The sequence below is a fragment of the Drosophila gunungcola genome, chromosome 3R (genome assembly GCF_025200985.1).
Source record: "Drosophila gunungcola strain Sukarami chromosome 3R, Dgunungcola_SK_2, whole genome shotgun sequence".
NCBI lineage: Eukaryota > Metazoa > Arthropoda > Insecta > Diptera > Drosophilidae > Drosophila > Drosophila gunungcola.
The window spans coordinates 30,779,864-30,795,804 of NC_069139.1; the positions used below are offsets into that span (position 1 = coordinate 30,779,864).

The window sequence follows — 15,941 nt, forward strand, 5'->3', positions numbered from 1 at the left end:
ATGGCTATAGGTAGGTAGACAATGCGTACGTTAATTAAACAAACTGCCAATAAGATTGATGGCACTTTGATTGAAAAACAATTGATGCAACTGTGCGTACACATTAGCATGATATTGGACAAGGCTCCTGGTCATCAAAGAATCGGAAGCAGCCTTATCCGCATTCGCAACAGCGTGTGGCTCTTATCAACTGGCGGGCCAAAAGTTGCCGGAGAATTGGTCCAAAGTTTGCATAAATAAAGTCCAATATCAATAGAGCCACTTGTGTATACATATGTAAGCTGATTGACAGTGTTACAGGGTCCGCTTCGGTGGTGACTTAATGGATTTTTGATTTCCACTTGGCCCAGAGTTTTCCGGGGTTGTTGCCGGGCTGCCATTTTGTTTATCGCTTATGTAAACAAGCCACATCTAGGAACGGGATACAACTTGACATGACGTGTTGCGTTTTTGATAGGATGCCTCTTCAAAAATGATTCCCACCAACAGTAGTTTCCATTGGTCCGTAGTTGCTATACGCAAATCACAATTTAAGCATTCAAACACATATGTATTTTCAAATATTTTTATTGTATGACGAAGCATAAAATATTCTTTTGTTAACAAACACTCTACAGAGTATTATCAAACTAATTTTCAAGCTATAAATGTCTGTGTAGCATTTGTCAAACATTTGTTGACTTTTCTGAAATCCTTTTGGTTCTTTCACTTCCAATCTGATGTAGGTGAAACTGTTTTATAACCCGAATTGTATCTATTAAAAATTAAGCCTTTCTGTCGAAGCTGAAAGCGGAGAACAAGATGACATATGAACATTCAGTAGGCACAAACCCATCACATCTAAAGTTTTTAGTACTAAAAAAATTGTTTATATGATTTAAAATATACTTCATTAATAAAATAAAAAACAATAAACACAAATTTTTACTCACAAATATTAATTGTAAGTTTTAGTTTTATTAAGGAGCCTTTAATTTTAACGTTTTTTAATTTTAGTCGAACATCTAAGATTGGTTTCAAGATTTTGGCAATATACTAGGTGTCAATACCTCTAATTTATTTTTCTGTTTGAAGTAACTATTATGATTCAACTCAATTTGTATTTATATGTAGAAAGGGCATTTGATTTTATTGTACCAAGTTTATAAAATAAAACGGTCTGCCAGTAATACTTCATTTCACATCAGCTGTCTAAAACAACGAGAAGCTTCGAGTTATTCCAAGTTAGGTAGCTTGATACCACTAAATTCAATTTTGTATTACTTTTGCAAAAATGAACATAAATATATAATAATTTTACTGCAACTTGAAGATAATTTAATTTTTTATGTTTCTACAACCAGACCTAATTGGCAGACCCCGAATCAAAATATTATATTTCAACTGCAACTTCGAGAAGAATCTATTGACCTCAAAATTATTATTAAAACATTGCATTAAAAACCTTTTTTTTACATGTTTTTTGTCCCTCTTACCTTTTTAGACACTTGGAAAATGGTATATCTTTTACCTTACCTAAGTATTTGATTTCGCAAACACTTTGTACCTTACCTACAATACTGTATAATAATGAGTTTGATGACCATGGGGTGGGTTTATACCAAAAACTCTATTGTTCAGAATTAAACACGTTATTTTTATGGGTTTTTCTTTTGGCTAATTTGATGGTGCCAATAAGAATTTCGGACATTTTTTCACTACTGTACATTAAATATTTTATTTAAAAGGAAATCAAAAATGTGGTCCTCCGTTAATCTAAATAAGAAAATTTCGTAAAAAATGTTTAAAATAGTGATTTACGTAATTTGACCAGCTATTTGAAATTAAATTAATTCTTTACAGAAATATTTATTTGTCCTCAGATTTCAATAGCATCAAAACATATACTAAACAAACAAAATAATCTTTTTTTAAATTCTACGTTGGTGTTAAAGAACAAGTTCCAACATTTAACACGCAAAAATGTATTAACTCACTACAGCTGCAATTACAAATGAGCGTATTTAAACTACGTTATAAGAACCTCTAATTCGTTGCAATTTTCGTAATACTGTTTGCCTAATGTAACCTTAAGGTAAGTGCCTCGAACAACAGGTAGAACAGTTTTAATTAAGTTGTGTTTTTTCATTTTTTGTAAATAAATATATCACTTGCACAAATGAATTCAAAAGTGTAGAGCTTGTATATGTTTTTGCATATTGGCCCGCTTATAAGGCTATCAATTTGGTTTTGCAGTTCTCGGCCTTCCACAGCTCCAACAGATGATCCCGTGAGTTTGGAGAGTGCTCCGGTGGAGAATTCTCGCTGGAGAGAGTGGTGGGTGAGTGTACTCCGGTCTGGAAACAATAAAATATTCTTTCAGTAACAGTATAAGAGATATTCTATTCTTAGTTTACCTTTGAGGCTATCTTGCGGGGATCTAGGTTCAGGCCAATGTTCTTGGCCAGTTTCGAGAGCGGACTCGCGAGCTGTTTTAGTTTGTTGGCCTCCGACTGAGTGGGAAGGTCCACAGGAAGGATAAGATCTCTGGCCGATGTACTGAAATCGCGTCAGGCAAATTGTTACAAAGGAAACACGGCTTGCTTTAGCAAAATATTTTTATTTTAAGCTAATTTTTGGCCGGAAACGGCTCGAGTGTATGTGGTATGGAGCAGGCACTAATATTTCGGTTTTGTACAATCATACATGCTAGTCTTAGGTATTTACTATAAAGATCGAAAACATTAAACGCATAGAGGGTTCATAATAATACTTTGAGCTGAAGGGAACAAAAACTGACCGAAGGTTTACATAACATTAACAATGTCTACTGCAAACAACATAAGACAAAAAAAACGAAGGATTAACCAAAAATCGGTCTACAACCAATTATTAACTGTAGAATACAGACCTGGACAGCGGCTTCGCCTCTTCTTCCACGTAGTCAAAGGCTTCCTGAGCTTGCACACAGATCAGCGGATTGGGAGTGATGGGTCGAATCGGTGGGGCATTTTCCAGCAGGCCCGTGGGCAGACCAACGTGATCCGTCACAGAGGTAATGGAAATGGTAAGCACGTTTTCGGCGGTCTTGCACATGCTATCCTTTTGCTCCAACTGTCGAATTTCATCGGAGGAGCCGGGCGATTCCTCTTTCTGGTTGCCCATGACAATGCCCACCGACGGAAGGAAGGTGTTCTCGTTGTAGTTCGACTTATCCGTGCCTATCTCCACATCGGAGTCCATCTCGGGCTCGTACAAGCTGTTGTCCTGGTCATCGGTATCTGTGCTGCTGGCGCTGTGTGAATTCCGCTTCTTGCGACCCAGAACAAATACTGCCTTTTCAGCCTCTTCTCCAGATTCGATTTCGTTGCCTCCTGACTGACGCATCACTTGCGGATTTATGGTCGCTGCCAAGCTGCTGGGATGCGCTTGCTGTTGGGTGCTCGATGACTTCTTGAAGGTCTGGCCCAGTTTCGAGAACTGTCCCGCCACATTCGACAGAGCCTTGGAGCTGAACTGGACCAGCTGAGATTCAGAAAGGTTACGAGGCATGCCCTTGGGGACGTCCAGTGAGGGCAACTTGCTCTTCCTTCGCTGCAGCACACCACCCGTAACGTAGCGAACGTCTGTGTTCCCAGCATTGTCCAAGGCAATGCGGAACATCTCCACAATGGAGGTCAGGGATTCAATGAGTTCCTCCTGCGTCTTGATCACATAGGCCATGTTGTTGAAGAATCTCAAATTGGCCGACCGGAACATGTGGAAGTAGCCCTCTTGTTCCTCGACGCTGTAGTTGAGACGCAGGCAAAGATGCGCTGGAGCGGAACCATGGAAGATTTTCGTCTGCTGATGCATTCCCAACTCGATAAGACGCACCTGCGCCAGCTGCACCTTCTCAAAGCGGAAAATCTTGTCTAGCTGCGCATCGTATTCAGCCACGATGTAGCAGTCGTCCGAGAGGAGTAGTATGGAATCCACCTCCGTCTCGTTGGCATCTCCAGAGCTGAGGAGTGAAAAGTACAGAACATAGTATTTGTAAGTATGAGCATTTGTAAAGTACATATGTCGGAAAATTCGAATTTTTCTTGGCCAGAACGGTGTTTTCTACTTTCTACTTTTCTTCTCAGCCATATTGTCGGTTTCAGTTTTAGGCCTAAAAATTGACTTGACTGGACTTTACTTGCGCTGAGTACCACTTCACCAGTCTTAACAGACGAACAGGTTAACCTTCTCAAATTGTTTATGCTTCACTCACATTATGCGCGTATTTAAAAAAATCGAAATTACATTTTATACAATACGCCTACTTACCTTGGGTCAGCATCTATAAGTCCCCAAGCTCCAACGGGATACTGAGCCGTTCCCAGCAGCAGGCGACGGCAATCTTCCACCAGCAACTTGGCATGCTCCGCGCTTTCCGTTCCATCATTTTCATCCGGAACCGCTTGGCCGCCCAAAGCACTAAGTGATTCTGAGGAGACCTGGTTACCTAGCATTAGATCGATGGTAGCCTGGCGGTAAGAGTCCTTAAAGCGCGCCAAATAATAACTGAAAGTTCGAAAAGCCTCATTAAATGGGAACCAAGAGAACACTGTTAAAGAACTAAGCGGAGTTCGTATGATGGAAAAGAGTACCTTTTGTGAAATAATAATCAAAGGATAAATAACAAGGGAAGCAACTAAAAACTTCTGCTTTTCTTGGCCATCTACATCATCTTGGCTTTCTCTCAGAGCTGCGCACCTGGTTGTTACGATGGATTCGAGTAACTGCAGCTCAGGACCCAGCACACCGGTATAATAATAGCCCCGGAGCGGGGGTCGGGACTCTGGAGTTAGAATCTGGAGGATGGTGTCCAGGACCTCGTCCTCCTGCAGCTCCTCTGCCCGTAGCAACTGGCCCTGCATCAGGTCAATGATGCACTGGCGAAACGAGTCGGCAAAGTTTTGTATGAAAAATCTACGAAGAAGTTGGGCACGGCATTAGCTACGGGTCGTTGCATCAGTGAAAGAACGTGGTTTTAGAAAGATACCCATTGCTTAGATTTGGGTTTTGAATTTTAGACGGAAAACATAGAATAGTTCTCATCAGGTTGGTGTAAATATGGGGAAACAGGCATGCAGCATTAGTAAAATGTATGAATATAGCCCAATTCTGGTTAAGAAATACGTATATGATTGCATAACAAGGCGTTTGGAGTTTTCAGTATTGATTGATTTTCTTTCCGATTATCCAAAATGTGCTGACGGCTTGTGGACGGCCAAGTCTTTTGCAATTTGTTTGATTACGAAGAAATGATGTGTCATATTGATAATGGAAAAACAATAATGAGCCAGTTAAAGTACAACAAGTAAAGGAACAGTATAGTCAAGTTTCCCGACTATTAGATACCCGGTACTCAGCTTATTAATTTTAAAATAAATATGCCTCAGAAAACAATTGGGTTTCAGAGGGTGCCATCTGCCGAATTGCAGCACCTCGTTTTTCAAATATCCAAAAAGTGATGATTTTTGCCAACTACTTCTAAAACTTTTCCATTAGGAAAATTTTTGTGGCTCGATAGATAGACCGAATATGGCTTACACCGCATATAACAGACATTCGCGATTTGCAGGCGTTAGTGGGCGTGGCGTCACATTTTTATTTCAGAATCTACATGTTAAAGCCCAAATCTTTGGTTTTGTAGATTCCAAGATTTCGACGTTCATACGGAAGAACAGACAAGCAAACGGACAAGGCTCGATCCTAATCCTTTTACCTGTTGTATACTCTTCAACGAATACAGTGTACCCTTTTACTCCACAAGAACACGGTATAATAATAGTGTATAGAATGTAGGATTATACGAACCGATTGGCCGAATTCATGCCGTCTTTCATCATTCCGCTTATTTTGCGTTCGCCAGTGCGTGTATAGTCTCCCTGTTGTAGAGTAAGTTTATATATATATATATATATACCATTTATACATCGAATATGTAAATACCTTCAAGGCGTTGGTGCCCGCGTACTGCCGACTTATGATATCGCCGTTGTTGGCCCATAGCACCATGAAAGGGGACTTCAATTGCTCCGGAATGGGAGTGTAGGGTGGTGAGAGTCCTAATTTTACTAGCTGAGACTCAAGAACCGCCTTTCCAATTGCTGTTTGCACCACATTTGTTCGATCCAGGCAGTCCATGCAGTTCACCCGAAACACGGACTTTTGATTGCATATCATTCCTCGCTGATCGCGCCAGTGGAAACCCATAGCGCCTGCCTCAGGGCCCACTGCATCGATCAGCGCCGAAACATTCTCGAAACGCATACCGCGGCTAGAACAAGAAACCAAAAAGCATCTCAAAATGGCTGGTCTAACATGAATGAACTCAATGCATCGTAGTCCTAAATCCCACTGAGCACCATCTCAATCCGTTTCCATATTGTTAACAGATTTTTAATCATTATCTTGAGGCACTGCAAAATAAACGCTGGAAAAGGTATTTGAAACCGTTTTGTAAGCTAATCGCCTTTAAAAAGTCTGTTCACAACACTGTAAATGGTGGTTAGTGGGATTCTGGTCTGCAGGATTTGGGTATTACCAGTAATCGTGAAAATCGAAAGTCACATATATCATCAGCTCGTTGTTGAACTTAATCACGTGGTCGACAAAGGCATCTCCGATGGTCTTCTCCTTTCCGCTCTGCTCCACCAGATTGACGATGCACACGCGCCCGTAGATCTCCAGCTCCTTGGTGAAGTGCAGCTCAAAGGCCTGTTGCGTTTCGGCCACACCACGATCGAGGCGGGGAGGTGGTCGGTACTTGTAGCCGGGCTGGCTCCAGTATATCGGCACGGAACCACGCACTTGGGTGAAGGACAACTGGTGGTGACGAAAGGAGAGTATTTGCTCCGTCTCCACGTAATTAGCGCAGTTTCCCTTCTCGTCCACTCCACGTCGCTTGTAGCTGTCAATTTAGATTGCTAATTATATTAAAGTGAAAGGAAGGCGTAACTTTAACAGAAGTACCGTGTTCCTGCTCGATGACGAGATCTTCGCGATACTAAGGCCAATGTAAAGCACTCATTGCCTATTACACAGTTCTCAACTTGCATAAATCCTTGAATGATGGGCAATATCCATGTTTTATCCTGCAGAAAAATAGGATTAACATTAATTTGTTTGACGGCTTTTCCCAGCTAGTCACCTTCAAGTCAAGCAAGTCCCGTATCATGTGCATGTTCCAAAAGAATCTTTCATCCGGCATCGACTGATTCCCCTCCAATTTGACCTCATGACGCTGCAGATTGTTGGTTATATCACAGTCGAAGCTGAAGAAGAAGCTGTCCGTCTCGTCGAATATCTTATGCAGCTCCTCGGTGATGCGCCGCTCGATGTGCTTCGGTTCCCTGATCCCCACTGAAGACTTAACTTGCTTGGTGGCCAAATTGGCAGCTTGCTGCGTGGTGTTCTTGATGGTGTTCCCGGCACTTTTTACGACGCCCCACGTCTTGTTCATACCCTCGAACAGTTTGGTGCTCTTGGAGGGGCCACCGCCGCTGGAGGGAACGCTGGCATTGTTGTTTTTGGAGGAGACACTGTGAGTGGGCGTGGACTGGTTGCTCCTAGATTGGTAGATAACAAATTAATCGTTGGAGAGTACAAGTAATTGGCTTGTATCACTTGGAGTGCTTGGTGCAGTTGGGCAAATCGGTGTCCGGTTCCTCGGCGCTCAAAATACATATGGACTTGATCTTGTAAACCAAGTGGGGTGGATATAGAACACCCACTGCCGTTGCCTCCTTGATCACAATCAGATGGGGCTCATAGACATTGGGCAGCGAGATCACCCCCACAACGCCATGTGTAACTCCAATGCACTCGATGTCGTCCACAGAGCTGAGATCCCATCCTAAGAAATAGGAAAATAAGTAATTCAAAAACGTATGTACTTTTATAAAGTTTAATTGGATTTAAATTACATAATATAAGTAAGTACTTTTCTGCTCCCTCATGATCTTTTTATTTGTCAGTCTTTATTGGGGCATACGCCCCCTGAACAAAACACTTTTTCAAACCAAAATGTTGACTTAGCGAGTGTAAACATCTAAAACAAAAAGCCTTCAGTTTACATATTTACATCTGGGGCGTTGCTTGTAAAACTATTTGCTTTTGGGGTTACAACTGCTCGTTACTGTGCACTGAATTTAGACAGCATATATTACTTTCACCTAAAACAGCAATGTACAATTGTACTTTACGTGCCCCAAATACGTGCATCCTTGGCAATTCCTTTTTATATGGATTAGAGGTTGTGTTGCACAATTTTAGAGATGCTGGAACTCTTTAAAGCTTACAGCTGGGATCACTCTTTTGATCTTATCAATCGTATTACGTATCTTGTTTTTCCATGGCACCGATGGCTATCAAATTGGATACAAAGAGTTGGCCCTCATAAATTGTCAACTTGTCAACTTGTTTTCGGATGGGATTCCACTTTTCATCGTGCGGACAAACGTTTGCCGTGACCTTGGCAAAGATTTATGGGCTCCGGAAGGGTCAACGGTCACACGGCGGATGAGTCATGAAAAACAGAAAGTGTCCCCAAAGACTTTGAACTCCAAGAAGATATATTGTCGGATTCCATAAAATGCGTCAGGTTGCGTGTTAGCAAATTGATCCAAATTTAATTGCTGCACAATAAACAAGCAATTAGCGGTTACAGAAACATTGACCGCTCGATGTTTAGTTTATTCGGTTATTAATAGAAAAAGCTGGTTGCCAACTAAAAGAAAAATGTCTGAGTTTATAACCCCTTTTTCAAGTTTATTTGTTGTCAATAATTTAAAGGACAAACGCAATTAATGTAGGTAATTTGAAAGAAAAAACTAATATATCTAACCATTTTTTTTTAAATAATCAAAAATAATTGGTTCCAATCCGTAGCGGTTTTAATAGAAGGGTATATAATAATATAATATAATAATAATTGTATTTGGAAAACAAGAACTTATTCGGAAACTTGTTTTAGATGTGAAAAGTATTTATGGAACCTACATATTTCGAAAACAGGAAACTAAATTAGTAAACCGCTGTTCATCAAATAATCTTTCAAGGCTTGCGCCCTTGAAATATATGTACATACATACATATGTACATGGAACATCGCCCATACACAGACTACGAAAAACTACTCTTTTCAGGAAGTAGCAATTGCTCTTACAAATTCACATGATGCATCATTTATTTGAATGAAATAAATAACAAATTCGCCCCCAGATTACTAAGGAAACAGTGCTTATTACGACACACACACAAAGGCAGAATAATGATTCATTTAATTCGACTGTTTTGAGACCTGTAATTTACCTGCTTTTATCGAGAACTCTGATGTCCTTCGATGCCACCACAAACTCTTGTCCTGCTTCACGAATATATAGTGCGAGTCCGTCTGAAACACCTCCATTCTTTGTTTCTCACTAATGTATTTGCGACATTATCCGACTAATTTAGAGCTACTTTTTAATGTTTACGAAAATTGTGTGACCAGAGCAGTGTTGCCAAATTAGCTATTTTCCCACTAGATCTATCGTGTTTCAATTGCCAAATGCGGGATGAATTGTAAAATAGCGAGTTGCGGGCATTATGGCTATTTTCCCAAAAAATTTTACGTAACATTAGTTTTAAAATCCTCTGGCAATTTTATGTGTTTTTGCATACATACCACACTTATATACACTATGGTATATTTTTTCGATTTTTTTTTTTGAATAGCAAAAAATTAAATCCATAAATCAAAAGAGCATTCATTTTCATCCATTTAAGGTGTGAAATCAATTAAATCGATTTTAATACCATCACTAAAAAGGTGTATTCATGATTCGATCGCTAAAAATGCTTAAGATTGAATTATAAACAAAAAATATTGATAAAATATTTAGCGTTTTTTACCCTCAAAGGCTAGTTTAGCTATTTTATGACCTAAAGAGTTGGCAACGCTGGACCAGACAGAAAGAAACATCGATGTCAACATCGATGCTGGTATCGAACCGGAGCTGTTTCTGCAGGAATTACTCTTCGAACGCGGATTGGTCACTTGAAATTTTGAAATGTCACAAGGAGCACCCGTTTTCCCAACCGTTACATTTTTAAATCAGCATCAGCCAAAGTAATTTTCACTTACAAAGTAAATTAACAACAGAAATTAACCAATAAGCTTTTTTTATGTACGACTAACTTTGCCATTGGCTTTGGATAATCATAACTATATTTAATGCGCATGTTTATAGTTAAAATGCTTCATTTAATTGTATTTAGGTCACATTTCTACTCTTATAAACACATCATTTCCTTTTTCCATTTTTAGAATTAAAAACATTATTTACATTTTGTTCATGATTGGTGTAAGATATTGAGTGCATGAAAACAGATGTCAATAAGTTAAACAGAAAGTGTGCAATAAATGGAGTGGAACCCGGCTAAGTTTGCAAGAACTGGAGTGAAAAGTTAAAAGTGGTAAGAAAATATCGTAAGAGGAGTGGAGTGGAACCAGGCTAAGTGGGCAAGAGCTGGAGAGAAAAGTTAACAGTGGTAAGAAAATATCGTTTGTGGTTTTATCGATGTTTGGCGGTCCAACATCGATTTTTTCCGGGACCTATAAATAAGGCCCCAAAGAAATAAGGCTCCAAAATTGGGGTTTTATTTCAAAATGAAATAAGAAATAATGCCCTAAAAGTAAAAAAAACAAATAAAACATTTCCCCATATTTGGGGTGCTGTTCATTTTTGAAATTTTAAAAATTAAATTTTTTTCAAAGAATGATATAGAAATGTAAAATGTTCTTAATTTATTTTAAATTATATGAAGACTTTTATGGAACTTTCAACAAGTTCACTGCACTAAGGACTCTTATATTGCTTAAAGTAACTAGCAGTTCCCAAAGGTTGCTTTAAGCAGATACTACTTATTTTTACTCAACACTTTGACGAGGTAAATACTTTAAAAATTGTAATTTTAAAAATTGCTTTAAAATTAGCGACGTAAACGATACTGAGGATTTTTGGTAATCTTTGAATACATTAAGAAGTATTAAAAATATGTAATAATGAAAAATCGCACGATATTTCTTTTTTTGTTTTTCAGTATCAGGAATGAATCGCTAATTTTGAAGCAATATCTTATTTTAAAAATTTTTTACTATTTACCTCGCCAAAATACTGAATATAAATAATAAGCGGCTGCTTAAAGCAACCATTGGGAACTATTTTAAATTTTCCATCCATGAAAAATATATATACAAAATTAAACGTCGTAGTCCAACATTTTTTTCACAAATGACCAATAAATCACCGAGCTCATTTTTAAACAGCAATTTTGGTCATTTGTACAACGATCTGCAAAATGACAAAATTTTTCATAAAATATGAATTTAAAACTAAAATTCTATTCAAAATCATTGGGCGTATTCAGCAAAACAACTTGATCATTGATCACTGATGGATCAGTAATCAGTGATCAAGTTTGTTCTGCTGAACGCTTATGATACATTACGCATTAATTATTTCATTTTTGCTTGCTTTGTTGGTTTTTTATTTTTGTATTGTTTATATTCTGATTTTTCTGTTTATTCATATCGATATTTACACCATCGATATAGGTTCGCATATATGTATCATGTTTCAAAAAAAAGTAAAGTACTATTTTTACGCTCCTTTTTTGCTGATCATAATGGAATAATTTTTGCAACATGGTCAGTGGATCATACGCGTTCAGCAGAACTATCGTAAGAAATCCATCAGTGATCAGTGATTATGTTGTTCTGCTGAATACGACCATTGTTATTTTTTCCTTTTCAAATTTTTGGGGTCTTGTCTCGCTCTTTTTTTAATCTTTTTTCACAGAGCTGTTTTCCCATCTCTACTTTGCTTTTTCTCCTCCTCATCGTTTTCCTAACATAAAGTTTAAGCCAACGTTTTCTTAACAGAATTGTAATTTTTTTTAGATGAAAAAACATCGTTGCCCACATCGATAATATCGACTGGTTGGGAACTTGGATTCCAAATTAGCGATTTCCCAGCAGAAATGTAAAAAAAAACCTTTTATAAAAGAAATCTTCAAATGCAACAGAAAGTTTGCGAAACAGCCAAAATCCTGTCTAAATTCAGCGGAACCATAAAGTTAAGAAATGTTCTTTGGATATTGTTTATATAAAAACATATTTTGGTAACATTTTGAGGTGCATATTTAAAAAAAAAAATGTAAAATAAGAAAACTATCGTTTCTTAACTGATATAAATAGAAGATGAGTTCAATTTTTGCAATTGTTTTTATACCATTGCAGGGGGTAACATAACAACATAACATAATAACATAAGAACTACGGTTTTAATTTTATTAAATCTTAAATTTAACTTTTTTTAAATTTTTTTATAAAAATCGTTTGGGCATATAAATGGTTAAAAAATCATAATTACATTTCTAATTTTATTATCATCAAAAAACGATATCGGATAGCTGGCATATGGACGATCGAATAATAGAGATACAGGTAATCGTAATAATAATAATTTTAGGCATAAACGCTTTCAAATCGAAGTTTAGATGCTGTAAAAATTATTTAATTTCTATAATATCTGCAAGGGTATATAAACTTCTGCTGGTCGTAGTTTGCTTACTTTTTTGTTTTTATATAAATAAGAATACAGTCGTTACTTAATATTAAACACCAAATACATATTTTCGATCATTTTTGAAATCTGTATATCAACTATATTTTTTAAATAAAATACAAAAAAATGTAAACGCCTTAATTTTCTTTATTCAATTACACTGGCTTACAAATTTAAATCGATGAAATCCTCCAGGGATCAAACCTTGATTTTCCGGTTCAGATGTTTAAAGTTTAAAAAATGGCACTCAAAATCTTTTGTATGGTACCATTATTTTTTTAATTGTAAATAACGTTTTTTACCTGTGTCCATGCCAATGTAACAAACTGATTTGTTTAATTCTGCTCGCTACGAATGTCATGCGGCTAGCTCAGAAGCTGTAACTGTTCGACCCACCAAGTTGATAAACGTGACCAATGCGGTCCTTGTAGTAAGGCCGCTAGTTCTAGACAACTTGCCTTTCAAGCCCACAATTCCTTGTCGAAAGACTGTTTTTGTGTAACTCTGCCTGACACGCCGGGCAATACGCCAAGCTCAAATCGGTTGCCGTCTTCCTTTCCCTCTACCGTTACTACGGGCGAATTCGCCGCGTATCCGGCAACCGGTAGGCAACTGCTTGCGTGACTGCTTTCACTGCATGCTTTTATTTGTGGGGAGTTAATCAACTCCTCACACTGCTTAGCCGGTTCCGGTCATTGATAGCTTGTTTCACTGGAAATAGATAATTCCTTAACTTTACTATACATGCTATAGGGATAAGTTTTCTAATAAAGATGCTAGAGCTCGACAAATTTTGAATAAATGGCAAAAATTTAAGTTCCGACAACATAAATTAATTTTTAAATAAATACACGCCTGAAACCATAAAATTATTTGATCACTTTATCTTGAAGATAGAACTTTCACGAATCTAAATAGTTATTAGCCTCAACATTCCGCCGGTAAATCTATTTTATACGGACTTTTTAAGCTTGCAAAACTGGTAAATTTTGTGCTGTTAGCGTCCGAAAACTTTATGTTAAGTGCTATTTGCAGATGTTAACGAAGACAACAGGGGTCTAACAGTCAATACCCTTTTAAGCAGGCAGTAAAAATCTTATGAAAACGGTTTACCGGCGGATTGTTAAAGTTAATAGCTTGTTAGATTCCTTAATGTTCCATCTTTTAGATAAAGTGATAAAATTATTTTTGCTTTTCAGACGTGTATTTTTTAAGAATTCATTTATTTTGCCGGAGTTTCAGTTTTAGCAATTTATTCAAACTTTGTCGAGTTCTAGTATCTAAATAAGGAAATCTATCCTTATAACATGTATGGGAAAGTTAAAGAATGATATAGTGAAATAAGTTGTCAATGGCCGAAATCCGTTAAGCGAAACTGGAGATAAAAAATAATTATTGACATGAAGCAGGTGAAAAGAATGCAATCGAAAAATAAAATTTTTTGCCAAATATCGGTTTCTCAAAACAAAATTGATTCTGACTAACATTTCGGCTTTAAATAGATTAAAAAAAATTTGTCAATGAGAAAAAATCTACACACAGAAAACTAGGTTCCTTGAAAAAAAAAAAACGAGAAAATATTGGTTTTAAACCGATATCAGTTATAATTCCAAAATTATGATAATTTTAAGCATTAAAAATATAATACTTGGTTTACAACGAACAGATTAAGAACTACAACTTATACTACAACTTATACGAATCTAAAAGATAAAAATCCATTTCACAAAACGAGTGTGTACATATAAAAGGTGGATTATAAAAGTCATCCGAGTTTGTTTGGTTCACTTTTTTTTGAAAACTTCACTCTGTTTTTTGATTATGTTTATTTGAACTTTAAAAATTGTATTGCTCATGTCGAGAAGATAATATCAGACAAAAAAGGCTCCTCTATTTTTATACCCATCATTGCAGAGGGTGATATAATTTCAGTCAGCAGTTTGCAACGCAGTGAAGGAGACATCTCCGACCCTATAAAGTATATTTATTCTTGATCAGCATCACTAGGAGAGTCGATCTAGCCATGTCTGTCTGTCCGTTCGTCAGTCCGTCAGTCCGTCCGTTTCTGCGCAAACTAGTCTCTCAGTTTTAAAGCTATCTGCATGAAACTTTCCCAAAAGTTGTCTTTCTATCCCAGGTAGTATATAAGTCGGAACGAGCCGGATCGGACGACTTTAGCATATAGCTCCCATAGGAACAATCGGGAAAATAAATGAAAAAAAATTATAACTTTTCTGTTTTTTTAATTTTTTTTTTAGTTCTTCAAGATATAGTAATGGTTAAATATTTATAGAATTACGGTTTAAATTTCATCAAAATCGGACGACTATAGCATATAGCTCCCATAGGAACAATCATAAAAATAAATTAAAAAAATTATAATTAAAATTATATAATATATATATAGCATATAGCTCCCATAGGAACAATCGTATAGCTGTTATAGGAACTATCGAATAATTAAGCTGCAAATCATCATAGCTTCAACGTTTTTAAACATACACGCAAGTAAATCATAATTTTAACGTTTTCAAGAGTATTTAGTTTTTGAAATAGCTGCAAGGGTATATGAACTTCGGTTTGCCGAAGTTTCCTTCCTTTCTTGTTTTATGCATACCTTGGTCAGGGTAAAAGGGCGTACCGATCGGACGTTTATATACAGCTCACATAGGAATAATAGAGTGAAATTGGTCCAAATGTAATGTTTTTTAGAATATTTCGCGCAGTGTATAAGCTATTGGCATCAATTTTCCCATGTCGTATTTATTTACGCGCAGTCTTATTTATTTCACTAGCTTCCACAGGAATTATTTTTACACTTTTGTTATTCTTCTCGCTACTTTTGCAATTTTAGCAATTTCGGCAAAGTCTGCAAGGGTATTAAAACTTCGGGTTGCGGAATCTAGCTTCCGTCCTCGTTTATTATCAAATTGGCTTGGCATACAATCAAATAAATATAAAATGCTAATTACAGGGATCTGAAATGGGTTGAATTTTTAATTGCTGAACAACACCCAAACAAGAATTTTTTGAGAAAAAGATGTTTTAAATCAAAAGGTGCGTAATCTCAATCGTATAAGGTATGCGGCTTCGAAGTTAGAAAGAAATCGTTGCTGGCGTTCTAAAAAAAAATCGCTAAAATTTGAACACAGAAACTTAATTTTGGTTATAATTTCTTAATTATTTTACTTGGAGAAAAAATGTCAAGCAAATACCCTTGCAGCTATTGCAAAAATTAAATATTCTTGAAAGCATTAAAATTATCATTTTCTTGAGAAATAACGGGAATATGAGCTATCTGCCGAGGGTTCAAAAAAA

At 36.9% G+C, this 15,941-nt stretch overlaps 1 protein-coding gene across 5 annotated transcripts; it reads right to left on the reverse strand.

The window, feature by feature from the left end:
• Positions 1 to 989: 989 nt before the first annotated feature.
• LOC128261416 (phosphatidylinositide phosphatase SAC2) lies at positions 990 to 9,533 on the reverse strand. Of its 5 annotated transcripts, XM_052995110.1 has the most exons (12): positions 9,325 to 9,533; positions 7,639 to 7,867; positions 7,163 to 7,580; positions 6,985 to 7,106; positions 6,557 to 6,922; positions 5,962 to 6,289; positions 5,827 to 5,897; positions 4,720 to 4,935; positions 4,291 to 4,527; positions 2,891 to 3,982; positions 2,397 to 2,538; positions 990 to 2,336 (listed from the first exon to the last, which is right to left on the reverse strand). In XM_052995110.1, exons 1-12 carry the CDS (start codon positions 9,419 to 9,421, stop codon positions 2,208 to 2,210), a joined length of 3,447 nt encoding a protein of 1,148 aa, XP_052851070.1. In that variant the 5' UTR covers positions 9,422 to 9,533; the 3' UTR covers positions 990 to 2,207. The 5 variants fall into 5 exon arrangements, with proteins under 5 accessions (XP_052851070.1, XP_052851077.1, XP_052851094.1 ...); XM_052995117.1 differs by lacking the exon at positions 4,720 to 4,935 and having other exon boundaries at positions 992 to 2,336; XM_052995134.1 differs by lacking the exons at positions 990 to 2,336; positions 2,397 to 2,538 and adding an exon at positions 2,584 to 2,806.
• Between the last annotated feature and the right edge of the window lie 6,408 nt (positions 9,534 to 15,941).

Coding starts and splice junctions, on each gene's coding strand:
- LOC128261416 (XM_052995110.1), bottom strand. CDS start 9,421: ATGGAGGTGTTTCAGACGGACTCGCACTATATATTCGTGAAGCAGGAC. Junction 7,581..7,638: donor AACTGCACCAAGCACTCCAA/GTGATACAAGCC, acceptor CTACCAATCTAG/GAGCAACCAGTCCACGCCCA. Junction 2,337..2,396: donor CCCGCAAGATAGCCTCAAAG/GTAAACTAAGAA, acceptor TATTGTTTCCAG/ACCGGAGTACACTCACCCAC.